This window comes from Brachionichthys hirsutus, chromosome 12 (assembly GCF_040956055.1).
Source record: "Brachionichthys hirsutus isolate HB-005 chromosome 12, CSIRO-AGI_Bhir_v1, whole genome shotgun sequence".
Classification (NCBI taxonomy): domain Eukaryota; kingdom Metazoa; phylum Chordata; class Actinopteri; order Lophiiformes; family Brachionichthyidae; genus Brachionichthys; species Brachionichthys hirsutus.
This window is the reverse complement of record NC_090908.1, coordinates 7556106-7576419: the sequence shown is the minus strand read 5'-3', so window position 1 is coordinate 7576419 and position 20314 is coordinate 7556106. Positions and strand designations below refer to the sequence as shown.

The window sequence follows — 20314 nt, the reverse complement described above, 5'->3', positions numbered from 1 at the left end:
AATAACAGTGTGAGGCTTCAGGTCACGGCGAGCTGGATGGATCCCCTCGAAGCTGCAAGAAACCACCAACCTGCGGCTCCCTGTCAGGAGAAAAATTGGAAAGGACACAAAAATAACTAAATAACTAAAGAAAAGAAATATAGGTAAAGGAAGAACTGCATGAGACGTGGCATCTCCATACACTACATTTTACTTATTCTACAAGTACCAGGTGTGCTATGTGAAAGGAGGGGATGAAGGGAAAGGTCTACAAGACAGTGGTGAGGCCAGCCATGATGGACGGCAGGAGGCAGAGGAAAAGACAGGAGGCGGAGCTAGAAGTGGAGGAGATGAAGATGCTGAGGTTCTCCTTGGGAGTGAGGATTAGAAATAGGACAATAAGAGGGACAGTGAAGGTCAGACGTTTTGGAGACAAGGTCAGAGAGGACAGACTTGGATGGTTTGGACATGTCCAGAGGACAGACGGGGACTATATTGGTAGAAGGATGCTGAGGATGGAACTGCCAGGGAACAGGGCTAGAGGTCGACCCAGGAGAAGATACATGGACGTAGTGAGGGAGGACATGAGAGCGGCTGGTGTTGTGGAGGACGATGCAAAGGACAGGGTGAAGTGGAGAAGGTTGAATTGCTATGTCAACCCCTGACGGGACAAGCTGAAAGTAGAAGAATAAATTATTTATTTTCTCTCTCCATTCTTACTTAAGGATGTGTAAAAGTATTCTTGTCTGAATCCCAGTCTAAGTACTAAATTATTCTACTCCAAACTCTCTCCTCGTCCGTTAATCATGTCTAAATAGTGTAAATCAAGGTCTCCTTTACAGAACAAAATCTGAAACATTGATAATCTGAAAATTTTATTTCTCCATATTTAAAAAAAAAAAACCAAAAGAGAAATATTTTACATCTTCATATGGGGATGAAATAACTAAAATTGCGATGAAATTAGCCAAGCAATTTACAAACCAAAAGCAGCCGACTGCTCCTCCATGTTGTGCATTCCAGTGACTCTTATTTTCCTGGAGATGACTCGCTCTGACTGCTGCTCCAAAAAGAAAGGCAGGTAGTTCCTGTGAAAAGGTAACAGTAAAACACAACACACACACACACACACACCTACACTGCACTGCACTGTGTGTGTGCGTGTGCGTGATACACTCTTTGGAGACTCTCTAAATCTGCTTCACAAGTCACGCACCATTCCACCCTAAAGCTCTAGGATTCCACTTTAAGATAACAACTTCAGGGTATTTCTGGGAACACACAGTTTATGCCCCTGTGTGTGTGTGTGTGTGTGCGTGTGCAACACTGATACATCACTGCACTCTTCCTTTGTGACAGGGAATATGCGTCCATGCAATATTAAATACGTAGGCGTAGACGTGTGCATATCGTCTGTATAATGCTGTTTTTCCTTATAACGGAATATATTATCCATGGTTGTATTTCCTGCCTTGACTCAAACAAGGGATATTCTTGTTGCATGGCATGCATCTCAAACTACTAGACAACAAGGACGATCCTGTATGTGCTTTATTTTGAATTCCGTGTGTTCTCAGAGGCTCGAGTGACGTTTAAAGCAGAGAGAGAGAGAGAGAAGAACCTGCTGTCCTCACCTTACCCCCTCACAGCTCTCTATTTTTACAGCCCAAACCTTCTCGGATCCTCCACGACGATCCTGAGGCCAGTGCAATAATAGCTGCATGTGATGGAGCAGTAAATGGAACTGCAAAATGGAGGCAAGCTTCTTTCTCAGCTGAAGTGGAAAACACTGACCCGAGTCTAAATCGCTGACAAAAAAAGTACTTGAAGAATTAACAGCCTACTTTCTACAACAGCAACAAAAATAAAAATAAGATAAGAACCCCAGAAAAATCTGTTAAACTGAAGACTGCAATCAGAATGTTTCCCATTCTGGCTGAAAAGCATTTCCTGTCCCTGAATGGCTGTAAATGAAACCCTGCTGCAGTTCTTCCCACAGCTTTTTAATGACTTACTCTGATTTCCTGAGCTATAATCTCCCTTAACGTGAATAATTAGAAGAAGAAAAAAATTAAGCAGCATTCATTTCCAGAGGCTCCGCCTCCGTCTGGCAGTAACCGAGCAGCAAAACAATTTTAGACAGTTTTTATAATGCTTTTCCGTAACTAAAATGCATCAACAACCAGAGCAGCGTTAGACGACCATCGTCACATATGTAATACTACGAGCACGTTGTCTCCAACCTCAGCACTTCATTTCCATTCATTAGGCTTCCTCTGTAAAGTCATCTACAAGGGTTAGACATCAATTCTAATTTGCTGCGCTGATTAATTCACAATTACTGCGAGGAAAAAGAAAGGAAGACGAGCCTAGAGAGGGCAGAGAGAGTGAGTGGGTGTGTTGAAGTGACTGAAGAGAACAGCCTTGAATGCGGCGCATGATTCAGACAATATTGGTGTCACGGCCTCTGCTTCAGTGTCCTCCCCCTCATAGTCAAACAAAAGATCTCTCTCTCTCTCTCTGTGTGTCTCTCTCTAGTTTGAGGAGACGATAGCTGGGGTCAGATGCCATTTGTCATCCATCTACAATCTTCTCTGCTCTAGAAGCCGGGCCTCAGCTCCGCTTGGCCTTCAGACTCCGCTGCAGCGTTCAGTCAGGCGCAAGTTAACCATTGATAGAACCCCATATGCCTGCAGTTATGTACAGTTCTACTCCAGCTACCGATCCTCTCGCATTCCTGGACCTTCTCATCACAAGTCAAGAAAGGTACACGCCCTTATAACTGTTCTCTTGAAATTTCCTGACTAAAAGACTCAGAAGGCTATTTAAAAATAAATAATAATAAAATATCCCATTTTCACCACCCCTCATCCGTCTGCTTGTGTGAAACTCAAACCTTTAAAGCAGACATATTATGAAAAACTCACTTTCCCCATGTTTCTACACTATTTAGGTCGTTTTGGGTCACGACCAAAACAGCAAAATAAACCTGCCAGTGAATCCTGCATAGTTTGCATCGTTCTGTAATCACCTACTGGGAGAAATCTCTCCCCATGTGATGTCACAGAGGGCGAACATGAGTGCATATTCATTGCGTGCTTAGTTTCAGTTTCGTTTTCAGAGGCTTTTCTGACAGATCTGTTTGAGACAGACAAGAAGGACGCTGTCCTGCAGCATCTGTTTTCTATTTTGACAAAAACCTTTACAGATATTTCATATAAGTGTTTGGGAACTGTGATACATTGTGGAGAAAAAGAGTATACTATGTGATCTTTAACAATTGCTGTTTCAATATTTCTTATGGTCTCTCGTACCTGATTCCCCAGCTGCTATTTCCTTTTGCCCATCTTTAGGCTTAAATAGATTACAGCATGTAATAATGTAAGGGAATATACATTTTATTCACAAATCATCACACTGAAGGCCGGTGTCAGCAAACTACAGCACCGACAGGCTGCACTAATAACGACTGATACCTGCACATCTTCTGCAGGGAAGAGAATAGGGCAGGAATAAAAGACGGGCTAAGCCTTTCTGATGAAGATTTTATTGAGCCGCGTCCGCCATTACAAAGCACAGTGCAAAGGCAGCTTTACCAGGTTGCTGAGAACAGTAAGAGGCGAGGCGTTGTGGAGCCCAGGGCTTACGATCGAGGGATGAGAGCAGATATGCTACAAAGTTCATCTCCTTAGCAATGAAGCAGGAAGCTCAGGCTGCACACGTCTAACAGGGGTTGACCTTTGTCGTTGATCACCGACTGGGCTCAGTCCCTTATTAGATGGTCGAGATTTGAAGTCGTTTCAAGTACAGAAGTATTATTATAATAAATAATTATTGTTTTAAATCTGGAGTTGGCTTCTATTATCTGCTTTCTATTGATTATGTAGAAATGATTTCATGTTTTTCAGAAATAAGAAGGGACTCCCCCCCCCAAAGTTTCCAAACTTTCCAAATGTTCCAAATAAACTTTCTTACAAGAATGCATTTCAAATGGATTATAATATTCAATATTCACATCTACCACAAAGATGTGAATATTAAGTAAATTAATATACCGGTTAGTTTCAGTGAAAAAGATGGACCCAGAACGTTCAATCAGAGAATTTTTTTTATTTTAAGATACTTGATATGAAACTCAATTCAAGCTGGGATTGAAGACCGTGCAGATTTCATCCTGCATTCTTCGGTCTTACGCCTGTTTGTATCCCAGTACAGCGTCATAGGATTTCCCAGTGAAGCGGTGCTGGATGTTGGAGAAGCCAGCAGCCTCCAGCAGGGCGGCGTACTGGGAAGGGGTCCTCTCTCTGCCCTCGGTCTGCACCAACATGTTCAGGGAGAAGAGTTGTGCCGTCAGCGGCCCAGAGCCGTCGTCATAAAGCAATGCCTCCACCAGCAGCACAGCGCCCCCTGCATGATGGGGCAAAAAGCTCTTCATTTGTATGTTGTTTGGTTTTCTTTCTTTGATTCAAGCAAAGATTAGCTTGGCAGATGTCAGAAACGTTTTTGCTGCGTCTGATTCTATTGAGATTTGCCACGTTTTGTTTTATTAACAGAAACCCTTTGACAACTTTTCCAGGCGGAGATAAAATGACTTTTGTTGTTGTTTTTATGTACGCACAGATTCACAGCCAAGAACGCAAGCGTCCTCTCTGACTCCCGAGAGCAGCTGCTGCCTTCGTGTGTGCATTTGTCTTTGATCAACGTCCGGCGGATTTTCTAGGATCAGCTGCACTGTGGAAGAAAATCTGCCATCCAATTCCGGACAGTGGAGGAAAAAAAGAACACACACACACACACACACACACACACCTGTCTCACAGGCTTTGTAAACTTTACTGAGCAGCTCTACGCAGCGCTGTTCGGTCCAGTCATGAATGATTCTGGCAAGGATGTAGAGGTTAGCCACTGGAAGAGGGTCCTTGAAGAAGTCCCCTAAACACACACACACACACACACACACACACACACACACAAAAGTGCAGAAAAAATAAATTATATAGAATAAAAGCAGCAGTAATCAGAAAACTTTAAACTATTCAAACATTTTACAACAGTAATGGTTCAAGGAAATAATAATTATTTTTTTGAAAACTAAAGACGTGCTTGAGGTTCAGAAAAAGTTATATAATAAATGAAATGTATTGTTTTAAATGATTCGTCTTAGAAACTAACTCAGTATCGCTGCTTGGTTCTTTTCGGGTCAGTCTGGTTCCGGGTACCAAACGCTTCAAGAAGTACACACTGACTTACATCATATTAACCAATATGGATCAATCGGCCAGATTCTCGTAGCTGAGGAGACGTCTGCTGTCTACCGACTGATTGATAAGTGTGATTCTTTGATCAGTTTATGTTTTGATCTATCATTAAGTCCTGCATCAGTTTCTATATTAAGGTCCAGCTGCTCCCAGGCCTTTGAACAGCTTCCTTAGTATCGGTTCGGACATTTTAATAACGATGTTGGCTCATCAATCACGGTCATTCTTTGATAGCGAGGACACAATTTGTTGAGTATCGGAATATCGGAAGAATAAATCATGCCTTTAACTCAGTCGCTTCTCAGGCCTCACTTTTGTAGTCGAGCAAGCGGTTTGCTCATTATTGTGTACCTATCTGTTCCATCCATGCTGTGATAGCGCTCTGCAACACCACACGAACAGTAATGAAGTGGGGGGGGGGGGGGGGGGGCAGAGGCAACCATGCAGGAGTCCCCTGCTCATCAGGAGCAGTGGCCATCACTTAACCATCACTTATGCACCAGTGGAACAACCGCTAGGAGCAAGCTGGGCTTCAGCATCTTTCCCCGAGGACATTTTAAGACGTAGACTGCAGGGGGCGAGGAGCAAGCCACCGACCTTCTGATAAGTGGACGAGCACTCTGTTCTGCTCTGCTTCTGAGCAACAGCCATAAAACAATTAGTTTGACCCTTAAAAACTGACTGAGGTCAAACTAGCATTGGCAGTGTTATACCTAGGGGCGGATAAACCCAGTCATCAGTATAAAAGCTCCTAAATCTGCCATGTCTGGCAATTTTGATCGAGCGTAGAAACAATCGCAGAGAAACATTCTCCACCCGACAGCGTGACACTTCCGTTGACAAGCCCACCTTGTAAGCGTTGTCTGTTGTCATCTGCATTCTGAGATTGTATCACAATGCAAACAGAATTCAGAACAGAGATTAATTAGTACCAGCTGTTGACCTGGAGGCTCATGTAATGTACCCAACTATATACAAGTACTGCACGCCGATACCTGATCTGAAAGGATAAACCCAGCAACATGTTGGTGAAGTTCAATGAGCTCATTTAAAACTTTATCCTGTGTCTATATGTCATGGGTTTTTTTTAATGGGGGGGGGGGGTTATACGTGTGCATGTGTGTAAATGCGCTTGAACTGGTCGGACATGTTTTGAAATGTCAGGCGATTTTCGGCTCTGATGATGTTACCTTCATGGAAGTTTATCCTCTGGTCGGCCTTCGTCAAAAAATGTTCCCTTGCCACATGCACCACCTTGGGGAGGTCAAAGATCGTTACGGTGCATTCTGGGTAAGCTGACGTGCAGTGCTTAGCTAATGCCCCGCTGCAGCCTGCAGGAAAGAGAGAGAGAGCAACACAACTCAGAGACACACAAAGTGGAGCAGGTGCTTCCAGGTGTACGTTCAGTATTTTTGCGTGATTTGCGTGTCACTTGTTTGTGTTGGATTTGGGAACAGAGTTGATCTGACAATGACGCTCATAGAGCAGACAAAGGTGAGTTGAATTTAGACTGAAGCTACAAAATGTATTTCAAATGCTCTTAATATGAACATTTCTATGTTAAGAAAATCTCGATTGATTCCCAAAAGGTTAAGAGAAAAAAAAGAAAAATTCACTTTGTCCTGGAAGCCAAACATTCATGGAGCAAAGTGGTAAGAAATGACGTAATGTCAGAGTTTAGTGTGTGTGTAAACGTTCAGTTTATGCCATCGCTGTTATTTTTGACGTGTTAATTGTGAAATCTATTAAAAATATTCTAAACATTGCTGAACATTTCTCCCGCGATCGGCTGAATTTTCCTGCGGCATCATCAAGAGGCTGACATTTTGGTTTCACGTTGACATATCTAAACAGCTATTGGCTTGAATGCAACTGATTTTTTTTTTCCCCGCTTTGTGATCTCACATTCCTCGTCGGGCTCGGGTCAGAACGTACGACTCGAGTGAAAAATAAGGCAATTGAATTAACGCACGAAAGCACTCACACTGGCTGCAACAGGAATCTAATGGGGAAAGGTGAATATTTCAACTTGATGCTTTGGCAGCATTATTATCGGCTTTCACACTTCATGGGGCAATCTGAATATAAAAAAAGAGAGCGAGAGACCAAGCAAGCATAGATGCAGAGAGAAAGAGAGAGAGAGAGACAGAGACAGAGTGATGGAGAGGCAGTGAAGTGGAATACAGGATCAATGGATCTCACTGGCAAACCTACAAAGCCAGCCAGACGTTTCTGCAAACACACAAACACACACACACACACACACACACACACACGTACTCTTTGGCTCTCCCATCAAACAAGGGTCAGCAGCGGAGAGAAATCAAAGAGCAGAAGCAAACACAACAACAAGCTGACCTGAGCGCCTCAGTTTGTTCATGAAACCCTTTGATGGCTGGTTGTGGTTTTACACTGAGCTGCTGAACAACGTCTCCGCCTCTCCGTTTATCTCCATTATTATTATTCGTGTATACATGTGGTCATTTCATTGCTGATACTAGAATGCGTTCTGTAAACATAAGCAAGGGCGCACAAACCAGGGAAACATTTGAGCCCCCTCAAGTGTCTTTTCATGGATTGACTTTTAATATTCAAGTTGGTGATGTTTTATAGAAGCATTTCTTTTTGAACATCATTTCCTGGCTCCCAATCAAAGGCTGTGTCGACAGCATGAAACCCATCTGGTGTTGGAAGCTGCTGCATGTCTGAGATGATCTCATCCATCTGAATGGAATAATGTGACGGCCTCTCTACCTACACAAGTTCCTAAATGCAAGCACCCCGCCCTGACCCTCATTATGATGAGTGGACTCTTCCACATCACAGGAAAAGCAGTTTTCTGAGAAATATTCTTGCATTATTCTCTCCTATAATGAAGATTATTACGGTAATGAAGACGATGGAAATTATACTTGAAAAGAGAAAAACAAGTGAATGGTTTAGCACCATTAATGTAACTTCTCCAGAGTTGCAGAAACATTAAAAGTGAACTTCAGCTCAGCTTAAACACAAAATGTGTTCCATTTCGTATTAAAATAAAAGTGAGAGACTTTTCAACTCACTTTCATCTGATGAATTTCAACAGAGGTGAATGTGGAGCAACTGAAACTGGACTTGGGCTGGAGTCAGCTCATTGGCAGGAAGTTGGCCAGACACACAGACGGAGCACCTGAGCAGCAGGTGTGATGAGACACAACAGGTGCTGTGTGAAAGACATGGCAGCGCCTCCCATCACTCATTCCAGCGAAGCACCTTGCTGCATAAACATGAACGCATAGGGCCATGCTGGTGAACGCACAGAGAAGAGGGATGACCTTTCTGGATGTGTGCCAGTGCCTATTGAGTCATGGGTGGCTCAACAGCACCCCTGTGTGGTCAGCTGGAGTACTGCGTACAAGAGATGCTCATTTGCAGGTGTCACGGGAGACGCATGGGCTGTTACTGAGACTGAGGTCAAACGCTGCAGCTTTTAAATAACAGCACAGAGGAAATGGAGATGCACAAAATATGTTTGGACTTATTTTTCTCAATAAATGTTAATGCAATTTCTTTTTGCCACAGATCAAATATTTACCTTTAAATTATTGCTTCAGCATTCATTGTCTATTTAATCTTCCTGACACTCTGACACAGCAAAAACTGTTTTCTTCTATTATTATTAATACTTTCTTTCATTCCCATCATTCCGTTGGAGGCTCTTTACTCCATCTTTTCTTTATTCTGCTCTGTTCTGTCTGTGTAAACAACTTTTAAAGAAACCTGCTGTGAAAAAAGCACTTCATGAACAAGTCTGATTTCAAAGAGATAAAAAATAAGTTTTACTTCTGAAGACATATTGGAGCAAAAATGTTTCTCTTATTGAGTGGAATATTTCTCAGAAAACGAACAATAATCTGGTGACCGACTATCAGGATCACTTGGGTTTATGACAAAATGCTTTTTTTTTTTTAATCATGGGAAATAAATTGGTTTCACGGATATGTCAGGATATTTCAGGCATTGTCACCTCAGACTCTATTTTATTATTCAGAACACAAAAGCTAATTTAAACGTATGCATGCATTTCTGCAAAACTGGCCTTTTTTATTTATCCCCCCAGCATTCTAAATGTAATAGAAAGAAGGAGATGTTATTAATTTCTTTTCCCCTGGAAGATCTTTTCTTTTATATGCTGGAAAAATTCCTGAAATAGCACTTAAAAAAAATGATGGCATTAAAATAAAAGAAGCATTTTCATGATGTTAGATGCATAAACAGTGGCATAACGGTACTCACAATGGATGAGCGGTGGCTGATGTTTAACATTCATTGACGAATGTCTTGAACATCCTTATTACCTCCGCCAAGGAGGTTATGTTTTTGACGGCATTGTCTGTTTGTTTTTAGCAGGAATACAGAAAAACTGTTGGATGGATCTTGATGGAAAAAAAATCTGAAGATGGTCTCACTTAAGCACCATTTAATTTTGAGAGTGATACAGATACCAGTCTGGATACAAAGAAATAACAACTAGAAAAGTACTCAGAGAGCGGAGACCTCCGCCGAGCAGCTGACGGTGGCGCAGGTGGTTGAGCGGGACGTCCTATATGACCGAGAGGTTGGCGGCACAATGGCACAATTCACCCACATTGCCTGTGTGAATGTAGTGAGCGAGTGAATGTCGGTGGTGGTCAAGAGGGCCGATGGCGCAAATTGGCAGCCTTGCTCCTGTGAGTCTGCCCCAGGGCAGCTGCGGCTAGTAGCTTACCACCACAAAGTATGGTGTGAACGAGTAATGCACAATGTGAAGCGTCAATGGGTGCCTAGAAAAGCGCTATATAAAACCAAGCATTATTATTATTATTCACCTCCTTATTGGATTTACGCCGCCCACATATTGATCTGGATCATCACCAAAATGTTCTAAATTTTTCTCGGTATCTTTATACACCAACCATGAAAAGTAAAAGCGAATCAGAGTTCGTGTGTATTTGTAACGGATTTTTGAATTTGTAAATGGGATTTCAATGTAAAAATTTAGTATTTTTACTGACTCCATTCTGGATCCGACCCAGATGAGATTCAATGGTGAGATAGACGCCCCCCCCTACATGACTCTGTCAAATTCCATAAGCATTGATCAATAATCAAACGAGATATTGAAGAACAGATCTTGACGCTCCCTTGAATGCAATGTTAATAAATATTTCAAAGTGATCCGTAATTCAGTATCTGGATCATCACCAAAATGTAATCATTACCTCGCCTTGCCTCGCCGGAGGTAAAAATCTGGAGTTTCCCCATTTACTTATAATGGAGGATTTTTCAATAAAAAATATTGATTGGAAAATATGCATTCAATTCACTCACCACAAATCAGTCATAAAGGGGTCCGATATGAACTATCACGCAAAATGTCTTCTGGATTTGATCCAGAATGAGGTCAGGAAAAATATTTTAACATTAAAAACCCCATTTACTGTTTCAAAAATCAGCTAGAATCAAAATCAACTCCGATTCTCTCTTCGTGGTTGGTGTATAAACTGATCAAGTTGGCGACACCAGCCTCATTGGGCTCATCTTGGACGGTGATGAGGGAGGAGGACCGGCTGGTGTCCTGTTGTAGCAGCAACAACCTGGAGCTGAACGCCCATGAGAGAGCGGAGATGATCGTGGCCAGGAAAGTCACAGCCCCACCAGCGACTGACACACACATACCTGGCAATAAAACCTATTTTGATTCTGATAAAGATACCAAGAACAATTTAGATGTTTAGATTATGTTGATCCAGATCACAGTGTGGATGCTGTAAATCCAGTTATGAGGAGAATGAGCTGCCTGACTGATTTACTGAGCCATTAGCTCGACGAGGCTAAAGGCTTAATGAAGGTCACAGTTCACGCTGTATGTTTTGCACACACCTGCACCATGTACTGTATAAATATAGGTGTGCAGCCCTGCCAGCGGTCTCGGTCAACGCATGATTCAAACAGCTTTAAATGTTAATGAACCCGACCTCGTGGAAATGAGTTGCGATGACTTGAACACACACACACATACCTCCGATGTCGCAGATGACCTTGAAAGGTGAAAGGTCGAAGGCCGTGACCACATCCTTCCCACAGATGTTCCAAATGGAGCTCATAAACAGGATAAACTTCCTCATATCCTCGTCGGACCTGCACAGTGAGACACGGGCGTGTCAGTCTGCTTCCTTCATTCAAGGCTTGGACCGTCTCGGTAAAACTTTGTCTTTTCTTTTGTAGCGCGACTCTCTCACACACGCGTACGTGCACACAGAGGGACTCTTCTCATCTACAAAGTTCCTCCCTGTGGCATCAGGGTTAGTGTGTGTGTGTGTGTGTGTGTGTCATAAAACAGCTTGTGGCGACTGCTGCTACTCAGAGGCATCTCCACCTATTCAAACAGCAGTCTGCGCTGCCATGGGGCCACACACACACACACACACACACACATGCACACACACACATGCACACACACACACACACTCTCTGTTCTGCAACACCAGAACTGCATTTATCCATTATGTGATCATCTGATGCACGAAGCAACTTCCCGACATTCTGACCTCTGGAGGAACTTTGAAAGTCGCAGCTCTGATTACGTTAGTTACAAAGAGACAGAATGACTTTGTCTTCTTGGATTTAGGAACATTTGAGACATAAGTTATTGAGTGCCCGACGACAAAAACATCTGCAGCGCTTTTAGTCCCTGATTGAGTGCATTTAGATACGCATTAAAGTCTCCAATCCAGTCATCATTGTTATTTATGGTCGCTCTGTTCCGTCTTGTTCTTCTCAACAATGAGCGCCGTCAGATAGAGTTAGCATTCACGGCTGCCTGATTATTGTAATTGTATATACATTATCATTGTGCAGTTATTTTAACCTCTTCATATTATTAGGAATAGCAGGAGAATTTAGAGGCGACAGTTTTATTTTTAAATGCGCGTCAACAGGATCGCAGACTGCTGGGTGAATAGGCGGAGATGCCTCTGAGCAGCAGTCGGCTGACAGAAAAAGACCTTTCTCATCCATCGTCTCCGTCATGATCTGACCGCAGGAATGGGCGGGACTAGAAGGACCCAGATGAAGATTGAACACGGGAAGCTCACTCAAAATGGCCCCTGAAATTTAGCAAACTCCAATCCATTACCTTCTCACCGTGAGGTGAAAGTGTCAACACTGAATGCCTTTTGCTTTCGCAAGTGTGAGAACGAATGTTAGCTGTGGAAATGAAATGGCTACTTAAAAAGGCTTTGGCCGAACAGGAATGCGAGTCACATATCCAGCTTTGAATCGCCGTGATCCTCCTAAAGCACTTCAGGAATGCACCGAATATCTTCAGTGGTCGTTTCCTCCAGCTAATTTACATTCACAATCAGAGGGGGTGGGTATCTTCACTATGAATCCCTTAAAGCTCGATCGCAAATTCATTTGCAAAAAAGTACCATTAAGTTGTGTATATGTGGTTCACGGTTTGACGACACGTAGGGGAATGTGCCACTTCAACACTGTGGGCCTTTGTAGTTTTCCACAGCAGGGATTCTCACCTTCAGTCCAAGAGTGTCACGTTTAAAATGCAGGATAGAGTCCCACGTCACATTCTAGTTTATGAATCTGTTTAATAATAATAACAACACGTATTTGTGATATCTAAACATTTGACGGCAGCACTGCGCCTGTAGCCCCCGCCGGACGGTGCTTTGAAACCCAACAAGGAATCACGACTGTTCAAAGGCGCGTCGGGAAGGCCGACAGTGTGTGAAACCTTTAGCATGTGATCCCCCAAACTGCTGACCGGCGGATCAGTGAGGCGTGAAAGCCGTTGGCACGAGATACTAGGACACACAAGACCTCGAGGACAATGGCAGACATGCCTTCTCCCGTCACTGCTCACATCCTCTATGTCTGTCATCGCTCTGCACTCTCTCTCTGCCTTTTTGTGTGTGTGTGTGTGTGTGTGTGCGCATCTCCTACACCTCTCTGCAGCCTAATAAATCCCATGAGTCGGTTTTTCAGCAGGATGCGTAAAGAGATTGACCGACAAGCTTAAGACGGAGAGACGGGGTGGAATATAAATAAGCAAGGAATTGCGTTATGGTGCGTGCGTGCGTGCGTCTTACCTGTAGAGAGCATCAAACGGGTCTTTCGCGCTGTGGCCAAACGCCCTTTCATACTGGTTCTTTCCCTCTCTAATGCAGGACAAAGACAGAATACACATACATGAAGGCCGCCCTTCAGGTGTGGGTCTGTGCCTCATTTGACAATTTGCCGCACAAGTGCACAAAGCGGGGGCCGGGGATATCGATCGTCTCGCCGTTTAAAATCCACTTCAGCTTCTTCTCCGAGTTGAAGGAGCTGCAATCGATAAGATCAAGTGTGCCGACGTGAATTCATAATCGTGCCTCGTCTATTTCAGGTAAATTCACATTTCCATTGCTCACGGCCAGCAGGCCTTCATATCATCTCTGCGTCCGTTTGTCGAGATCGACTCGACTTATCAGCCGCAGCAAATCCTCTCAGGCTGTCTCAGAGCTCCCAGCTGTCCTCCCTCAGACAATACAATGAGACTAAAACCCATTTGTGATGCTATTTAACCTGAGGGATATATTGAACCCACATCCATTGGCTGCGAATCGAACCGGCTGTTCTCACAGCCTCTGTCTGCTGCCTGGTTACCTGGTTACCTACGTCACCGGTATGTGGTTCAGAGTCGTTATGACACGTGTTTGTTTAGTGCTGCTTGATCTTTTGCCTTTTCTCCCCTTGAGTTACACTTTAAAGTCATAATAAAGTAGTGACGTCAATGTGGTGACTTTGAGTTTTGTTATTAATGCAGAGCATTTGAAGTAAAACAGTTAAGCAACGCGGGTATGAAATGGTTAATGCGCCTTAGAAAGTGAGGCAGAGTTCACAGAAACCAGTTATTCAGAGAACCAGTCCAACACAGCACTTAAAATAATCAATTGTTTCATCGCCATATAAGGAAGGACACTGGAATAAGTTTATGGAGTGGCTGATGATCCGTGATATATGAGGGGAATGTTTAAACAGTTTAAACCCAGTTTCGCTCTCTACTGCGACACTGGGTTTACACTGTGAACGCAGATGTGGCCGTGCTCCATTTACTTACCGGACAGCATCAGTCAGGTAGTGCCAGCAGAGGTAGAGGGTTCTTGAGCTGTAGTGGATGGACTCGTAGAGGGACGAAGGACTGGAGCGGGTCAGGTAGACACTAGCCTGCTCTGTGTTACCGTAAAGCACTGAATACAGGTGGAGGGCGGGGACGGAGAAAGAGTCACTAAAAGTGACAATATGAAAAATATATAATGGTGCAAACAAAAGTATTGATCACTTTAACTGCAGGAAACATTAACAAGATTAGATCTTATTTAATGCGTGTTAGATGGTGTGCCTTTGTGTGTGCTGACCTCGCCCATTGACCTGCTGCGTACTGAGGAGCTCCAGGCCGGCGCAGGCGGCCAGCAGCCTCTGTGTGCCGTCCAGGCTGGCTCCGACCGCCTCACTGATCTCCTCCGCAGACAGAGGGCGCTCTGCAGCCAGCAACACGTCAAACACACCCAGCTCACAGGAGGCGGAAACCACCTCGAAGAGAAACAAAGAAGAGGAAGATACAGTATTTACCGAAACTGATTAAATGATCTGATCAATACAAGGCATCACAGCAATCAGGGGAGCGCTGTAATTACTAAGTAAACGTGTATCAACAGAAAAATTACTCTTCTTCTTCTTCTCATATTATCCATCCATCCATCTTCCACTGCTGATCCGGGGCCGGGTCTGAGCAGGGATTTCCAGGCTTCCCTGTACCCAAACACATCCTCCAGCTCTTCCGGAGGAGCGGCGGGATTCCGAGGCGTCCCCAGGCCAACCGAGAGACATAGTCTCTCCAGCGTGTCCTAGGTCGTCCTCCCACAGGGAGACAGAACGATACAACGACTGCATCACCGCAGCTGCTGTCAATCTCAAGCTCCGTCCATCCCTGACTCGTGAACAAGACCTCAAGATGCTTGAACTCCTCATCTCACCCTCCATGGCTTCTCCGATCTCCTCCCAGGCCCGAGTTTTTGCCTCCGTAATCCCTTGGGCCGCGTTACACTTAGCCTGCCGGTACCTGTCAGCTTCCTCCGGGGTCCCACGAGTCAACAAGACTCAATAAGTCTCCGTCTTCAGCTTGACGGCGTCCCTTACCTCCGGACTCCACCACCGGGTTATTAATATTTACTGTTGCATTCATGTTTATGTTGCTTTTTACACTGTGGCGGCTTAAGGTTGAGGTTTATATGCTGTTAGAATAAACATTCTATGTGTTCTATTTTTTTTACTCTTTAGTACTGTTCTTAGCATGAATAACTCAAACATGTAGTCGATAGGTAGTGTCTCTGTGCTTGATGTGAACCAGATAGGGAGTGCAACTTGTGACATGGCGGAGCAAGGAATGTGGGGTCATGGGTTAACCTGGTTAACCCTGGGTATAGATATCACAGAGCGTGGTACTGTGCTTTTTCTTATCTTGTGCAGGAGAGTAAACTGACATGCCAATGCAAAGTGGACCATGTTTCGTGGCTGTTTGCTCAAGCTGCAGAGAAAGAGACCAGATAATGTTTCTGGCTCAGTGACGTGCAGTCAGGGGAGGCAGGTGAGGCACAGCCTCACCTGTCATCATATAAAATCATATAAAAATCATGTATTTGTATTATTAAAAATAATATAATATATAATATAACATCAGTGATATTATATTATATATTTTATGATTGTTTTCATTTTTAATAATACAATTAGTGCGTCACGTATTGTGCTCAGCGGCATTAAAATACTGCAGAATGAGGCCATGTGTAATACGGCCTTCAGCCCATAGGAGACCCGTGAGTGATTCAGCGCACTCATCAGCTGATCCGCTCCTTCGAGACGGGCTTGTAAACACGGAAGCGCTGGCTGTCTGGATGTCTGGACGTCAAGCAAGAACCCGTGTTTTCTGCTTTTCCTGCCTTCTTTTCTCAACTTCTGACGATGTCTGGACTCGGATGGGATATTGCGACATGAAGAATTTACCGAGAAGCCTCCAAACACGAGCAGCGACCGCGCGTATTCATGGTCAAATTGCGGGACCGATTCGAGCAGAACCGCGGCGCACTGGGCCTGACAGAGTCCATTGGATGTGAACGAGTGTTCTGTAACGTTCTGGAGAACATAAGCTGTCAAATGAAGCCCAGCTTTTCCTCCATCGCTGGCATAACTCTGCCGTTCCGTTCCGTTCCGTTCCGTTCTCTCTCTCTCTCTCTCTCTCTCTCTCGCTTTCTCTCTCTCTCTCTCTCTCTCTCTCTCTCTCTCTCTCTCTCTCTCTCTCCGCAGCCCCAGTGGACAGGGACACACCCCCTCACCCACACACAGACGTGTCTCAGAACATATGTTTAACAGTTAAAAATCAGTTAAACTTTAACTGATCAACACACACGCATCCACACACATTCAACGCTGCACGCACACTGATACGCAGAGTTGAATAATTTTATTAAATCTCTTGTAAATACGCAGATTACGTGTGGTCTCCCCTTTTTGTCATAAACTGATGAGCCAGGTTTGTGACAATATGTAAAAAATTCTGGTACGAATTTTTAAACAAAACACGTTAAATGTTGCCAATCAAATGATGAACAAGCTGTAGGTTCATTTATTTGTAAATCTGACTGTGCCTCACCAGACATGAACCCCACCGCACGTCACTGTTCTGGCTGTATAAGCGGTCACGAGTCATTATCGTCAATAAGTGTTTAACTATGAGATCAATGCAAATTGTGTTCTGGTACTGCTCTTGGAGCTTTAACAATGGCTTTGGGTATTTGAAGAGAGGTGAGTCTACGTTTTAGAAACACGGGTCTAGAAAGTCAACTTTTCCCGAGTTCAGTTTTCAACTGTGAAAATGGAAATAATTTTAACCCAAGAGGGTTCGAAAGGGTTTGTGTTTTCTCAGTACATAAAGGAACCACATTTAGATTATCAGAATATCTCAAATTCAAAATCATTATTTTCACTTTCACTGGACAGGGAGGGTAAAAGAAGTAGCTTATAACTGAAGTATAATTTTCCTTCCACCAGTATCACAGATGGAATAACGATAATGTAAAACAGTTCAACACAGCATTCAAGTCTGAAAACATCAAATCCCACAGATCAGAACCAGTGCCTTCACATTTTCATTTAATATTTAAATGACATTTAAATATTTAAAAAAGTTGCAAATAATTTTATACTAGTAGCCATAGTGTATTATAATAATAACAAATATTTTAAATGCGGCACAATGAAAAACATTGATATATTAAGTATATATTGATAATAGTTTCATTGCATTGAATTGAACTTTCTAGCCCTTTCTGCGTAGAGAATATTTACAACACTTTCTCAAAACTGAAAATTTTACTTTTTCAGCTTTTAAAAACTTTTGTGCTATAAAAAAAAAAAGATCCACAACCCTCAACAATAAAGTTTATTGTTAAAAACTTTAAACTGAGTTCAGGTGAAAACGAATGTGGATACTCTACATGAGAGTACGGTACTACCTTGGTGAAGCGGAACCCGTCCATGCACTCCATGATCTTTTTGGGGTACGCGTCTGCAGCAGGCTTCCCCTCAGGTGTGTCCACCTCCACCTCCTTGCGTTCAGACATGGCCGCTTTCCGGGACACAACTCCTTCAAAAGGCCGCTCTCTTAATTTTCCAGCTCGAGAAACACTTCGAGTGACTCCCTGAGTTTTTCCAGCCAGTGGCGTGTGACAAGGCCGCGCTCCCCTCCAAGCGCTAGTGACACGTCATTACGCATGTACGTAACCTGAGCGCGTGTTGTACGCTCATTAAAACCTGTCGGTCGTCCCAGTGAGTCCAATCTGTTGACACGCCCACCGGCGTCACCAATTGTGGGAGTGATGATAGTAAACAGCGGTACATGGGAAAACATCATGCACAAAAGCCAAATAGGAACATTTTTAAACTAGCATAACCAGAATAACGTGCTCGATATGACACTGTGGATAATATTATTTGCAAGTAAAAATGTAATCCAGTATGAGGGAGCGAAAACAGCACGATAAACAGTAAGTTAATACATTACAATTTATACCATCATAACAATCATGTATCATGCATACAGTATGTTGTATGTGTACATCTGGAGTACTGCTATTGTGTAGAGACAGTGTAGCCCATATTCAAGTAATATTTACAATAAATTCTGGTACTGGGCAATAATACTACTGATTAAAATATATATATATATATATATATATTATGCAGGTTACAGCAGGATGCATTGTCCACAACCAGATTCAAATCATTCCATTTCTTTCATTTCTCTTTTTTACTTAATACTGTATTGAAATTGGAGTAAATAAAGATTGCGAAGGAAGAGTTTTCTTTGGTTCAGTTTTATTTTGTTTAATGACCCTCATCCAACATCAATGCTCAGATGAGGAAATGAAGAAAAGGAATTAGTAGGTAATACCAGTAAATAATAAAATGAGTTTGTGTTCAAGAAGTGGGAGTGTTTTCTCAGGACATAAAGGAACCACATTTAGATTATCCAAATATCTCTAATTCAAAATGATTATTTTCACTTTCACTGGACAGAAAGGGTATGAAAAGAAGTAGTTTTTAACTAAAGCAGTCAGACATCTTTAATGTTAGTGCAGTACCACTATAAAGCTGCACAATTGGAAATAGTGAAGTAGACATGCCTGAAATGAGTACGGTACATAAATCCAGCACCTGAGTAAATCTACTTACGGTAGCTAGATTCCACGAAGACGAATTTCCCTACGGTGGCTAATACAATCTAATCTAAATCACTGGATTACTTTCACCATTTAATCCAGGAATAATTAGTTTATTGGTATCATGGAGTTTAAACATTGATGTCTCCAGTCTATTCCTGGACATAAAATGATTCACCTTCTTGAGCCATTGTGTAGGAAACTACTGCAGGAGTATGTTTATGAAGGTTGGCTCTGTGTTTTCATGGTACCCTATGATGGGTGGAAGCAGATGATCAATAACCAATTAAATGTTCTATATGATGGATAAAGGACAATTTTCCTGCCACCTGTATTATATATGGAATAATGATCATGTAAAACAGTTCAAGACAGCATTCAAGTCTGAAAACATCAAATCCCATACATCAGAAACAGTTGATTTAATATTTACTTTGCAATTAAAAAACTTGAAAATAACTTTATACTAGCAGCCATAGTGTATTACAATAATAAACACTCAACATTTTAAGTATTGAGGCTCATGTTTTAGTTTAATTACACCTTGAATTGAACTTTCTAGGCTTTTCTGCATAGTGAAAAATTACAATACTTTATCACCACTGAAAATTTGAATCACCATTTCAGCTTTTAAAAACTTTGTGGCTTCAATATGGTTCGTGCTATTAAAAGATCCAAAACCCTCAACGATAACGTGTATTGTTTGAAATGTTAAACTGAGCAGAGTTTTTTGAAAATGAATGTGAATACTCTACATGAGTGTACTACCTTAGAGATGAGGAACCCCTCCATGTACTCCATGATCTTTTTGGGGTACGTGTCTGCAGCAGGCTTCCCCTCAGCTGTGTCCACCTCCTTGCGTTCAGACATGGCCGCTTTTTCTGGGGCAGAACTCCTTCAAAAGGCCACTCTCTTATTTTTCCGGCTCCAGAAACACCTCAATCGGTCTCAGAAATATGAACGGCAGTGAGAACAGAACCCGAGCTGAGCCATGGAAAGTGCCCAGCAGTCAGCAGCAGTGAGAGCAACAGCGGGCTAAGCCGCTTATGGCCAGATAACCCAGATTAGAACAGGGACTCTAATGCATTGGACAAAGAAACAACACAGGCAACACACCGCTGCCTTCCAGCAGCACAAGGCAGCAGTGTCTTGCCTTAAAAGTGTCGACTCACACTCAGATGGGGACTCTCACTCAGGACATCGTCACACCAGATGGATTATACAGTTCTCTCAAGAGCAGAAAGTAATCAATACCTCGGGAATACCAAAACTTTGAAAGTGTAC

At 42.9% G+C, this 20314-nt stretch overlaps 1 protein-coding gene across 1 annotated transcript; it reads right to left on the bottom strand.

Annotated features, from left to right (window-relative positions):
- Window positions 1–4168: 4168 nt before the first annotated feature.
- asmt (acetylserotonin O-methyltransferase) lies at window positions 4169–19900 on the bottom strand. The gene is made up of 8 exons (XM_068746527.1): window positions 19799–19900; window positions 14672–14846; window positions 14374–14503; window positions 13364–13432; window positions 11278–11396; window positions 6419–6568; window positions 4789–4914; window positions 4169–4386 (listed from the first exon to the last, which is right to left on the bottom strand). Exons 1-8 carry the CDS (start codon window positions 19898–19900, stop codon window positions 4169–4171), a joined length of 1089 nt encoding a protein of 362 aa, XP_068602628.1.
- Window positions 19901–20314: the final 414 nt, after the last annotated feature.

What these genes read in the sequence shown, in the direction of transcription:
- asmt (XM_068746527.1), bottom strand. Translation starts at nt 19,900, where the DNA reads ATGTCTGAACGCAAGGAGGTGGACACAGCTGAGGGGAAGCCTGCTGCA. An exon ending in AGGGGTTCCTCATCTCTAAG is followed by an intron (nt 14,847 to 19,798) that starts GTAGTACACTCA and finishes TTTCTCTTCGAG; the next exon opens with GTGGTTTCCGCCTCCTGTGA. An exon ending in CCGTTTGATGCTCTCTACAG is followed by an intron (nt 11,397 to 13,363) that starts GTAAGACGCACG and finishes CTCACTGTGCAG; the next exon opens with GTCCGACGAGGATATGAGGA.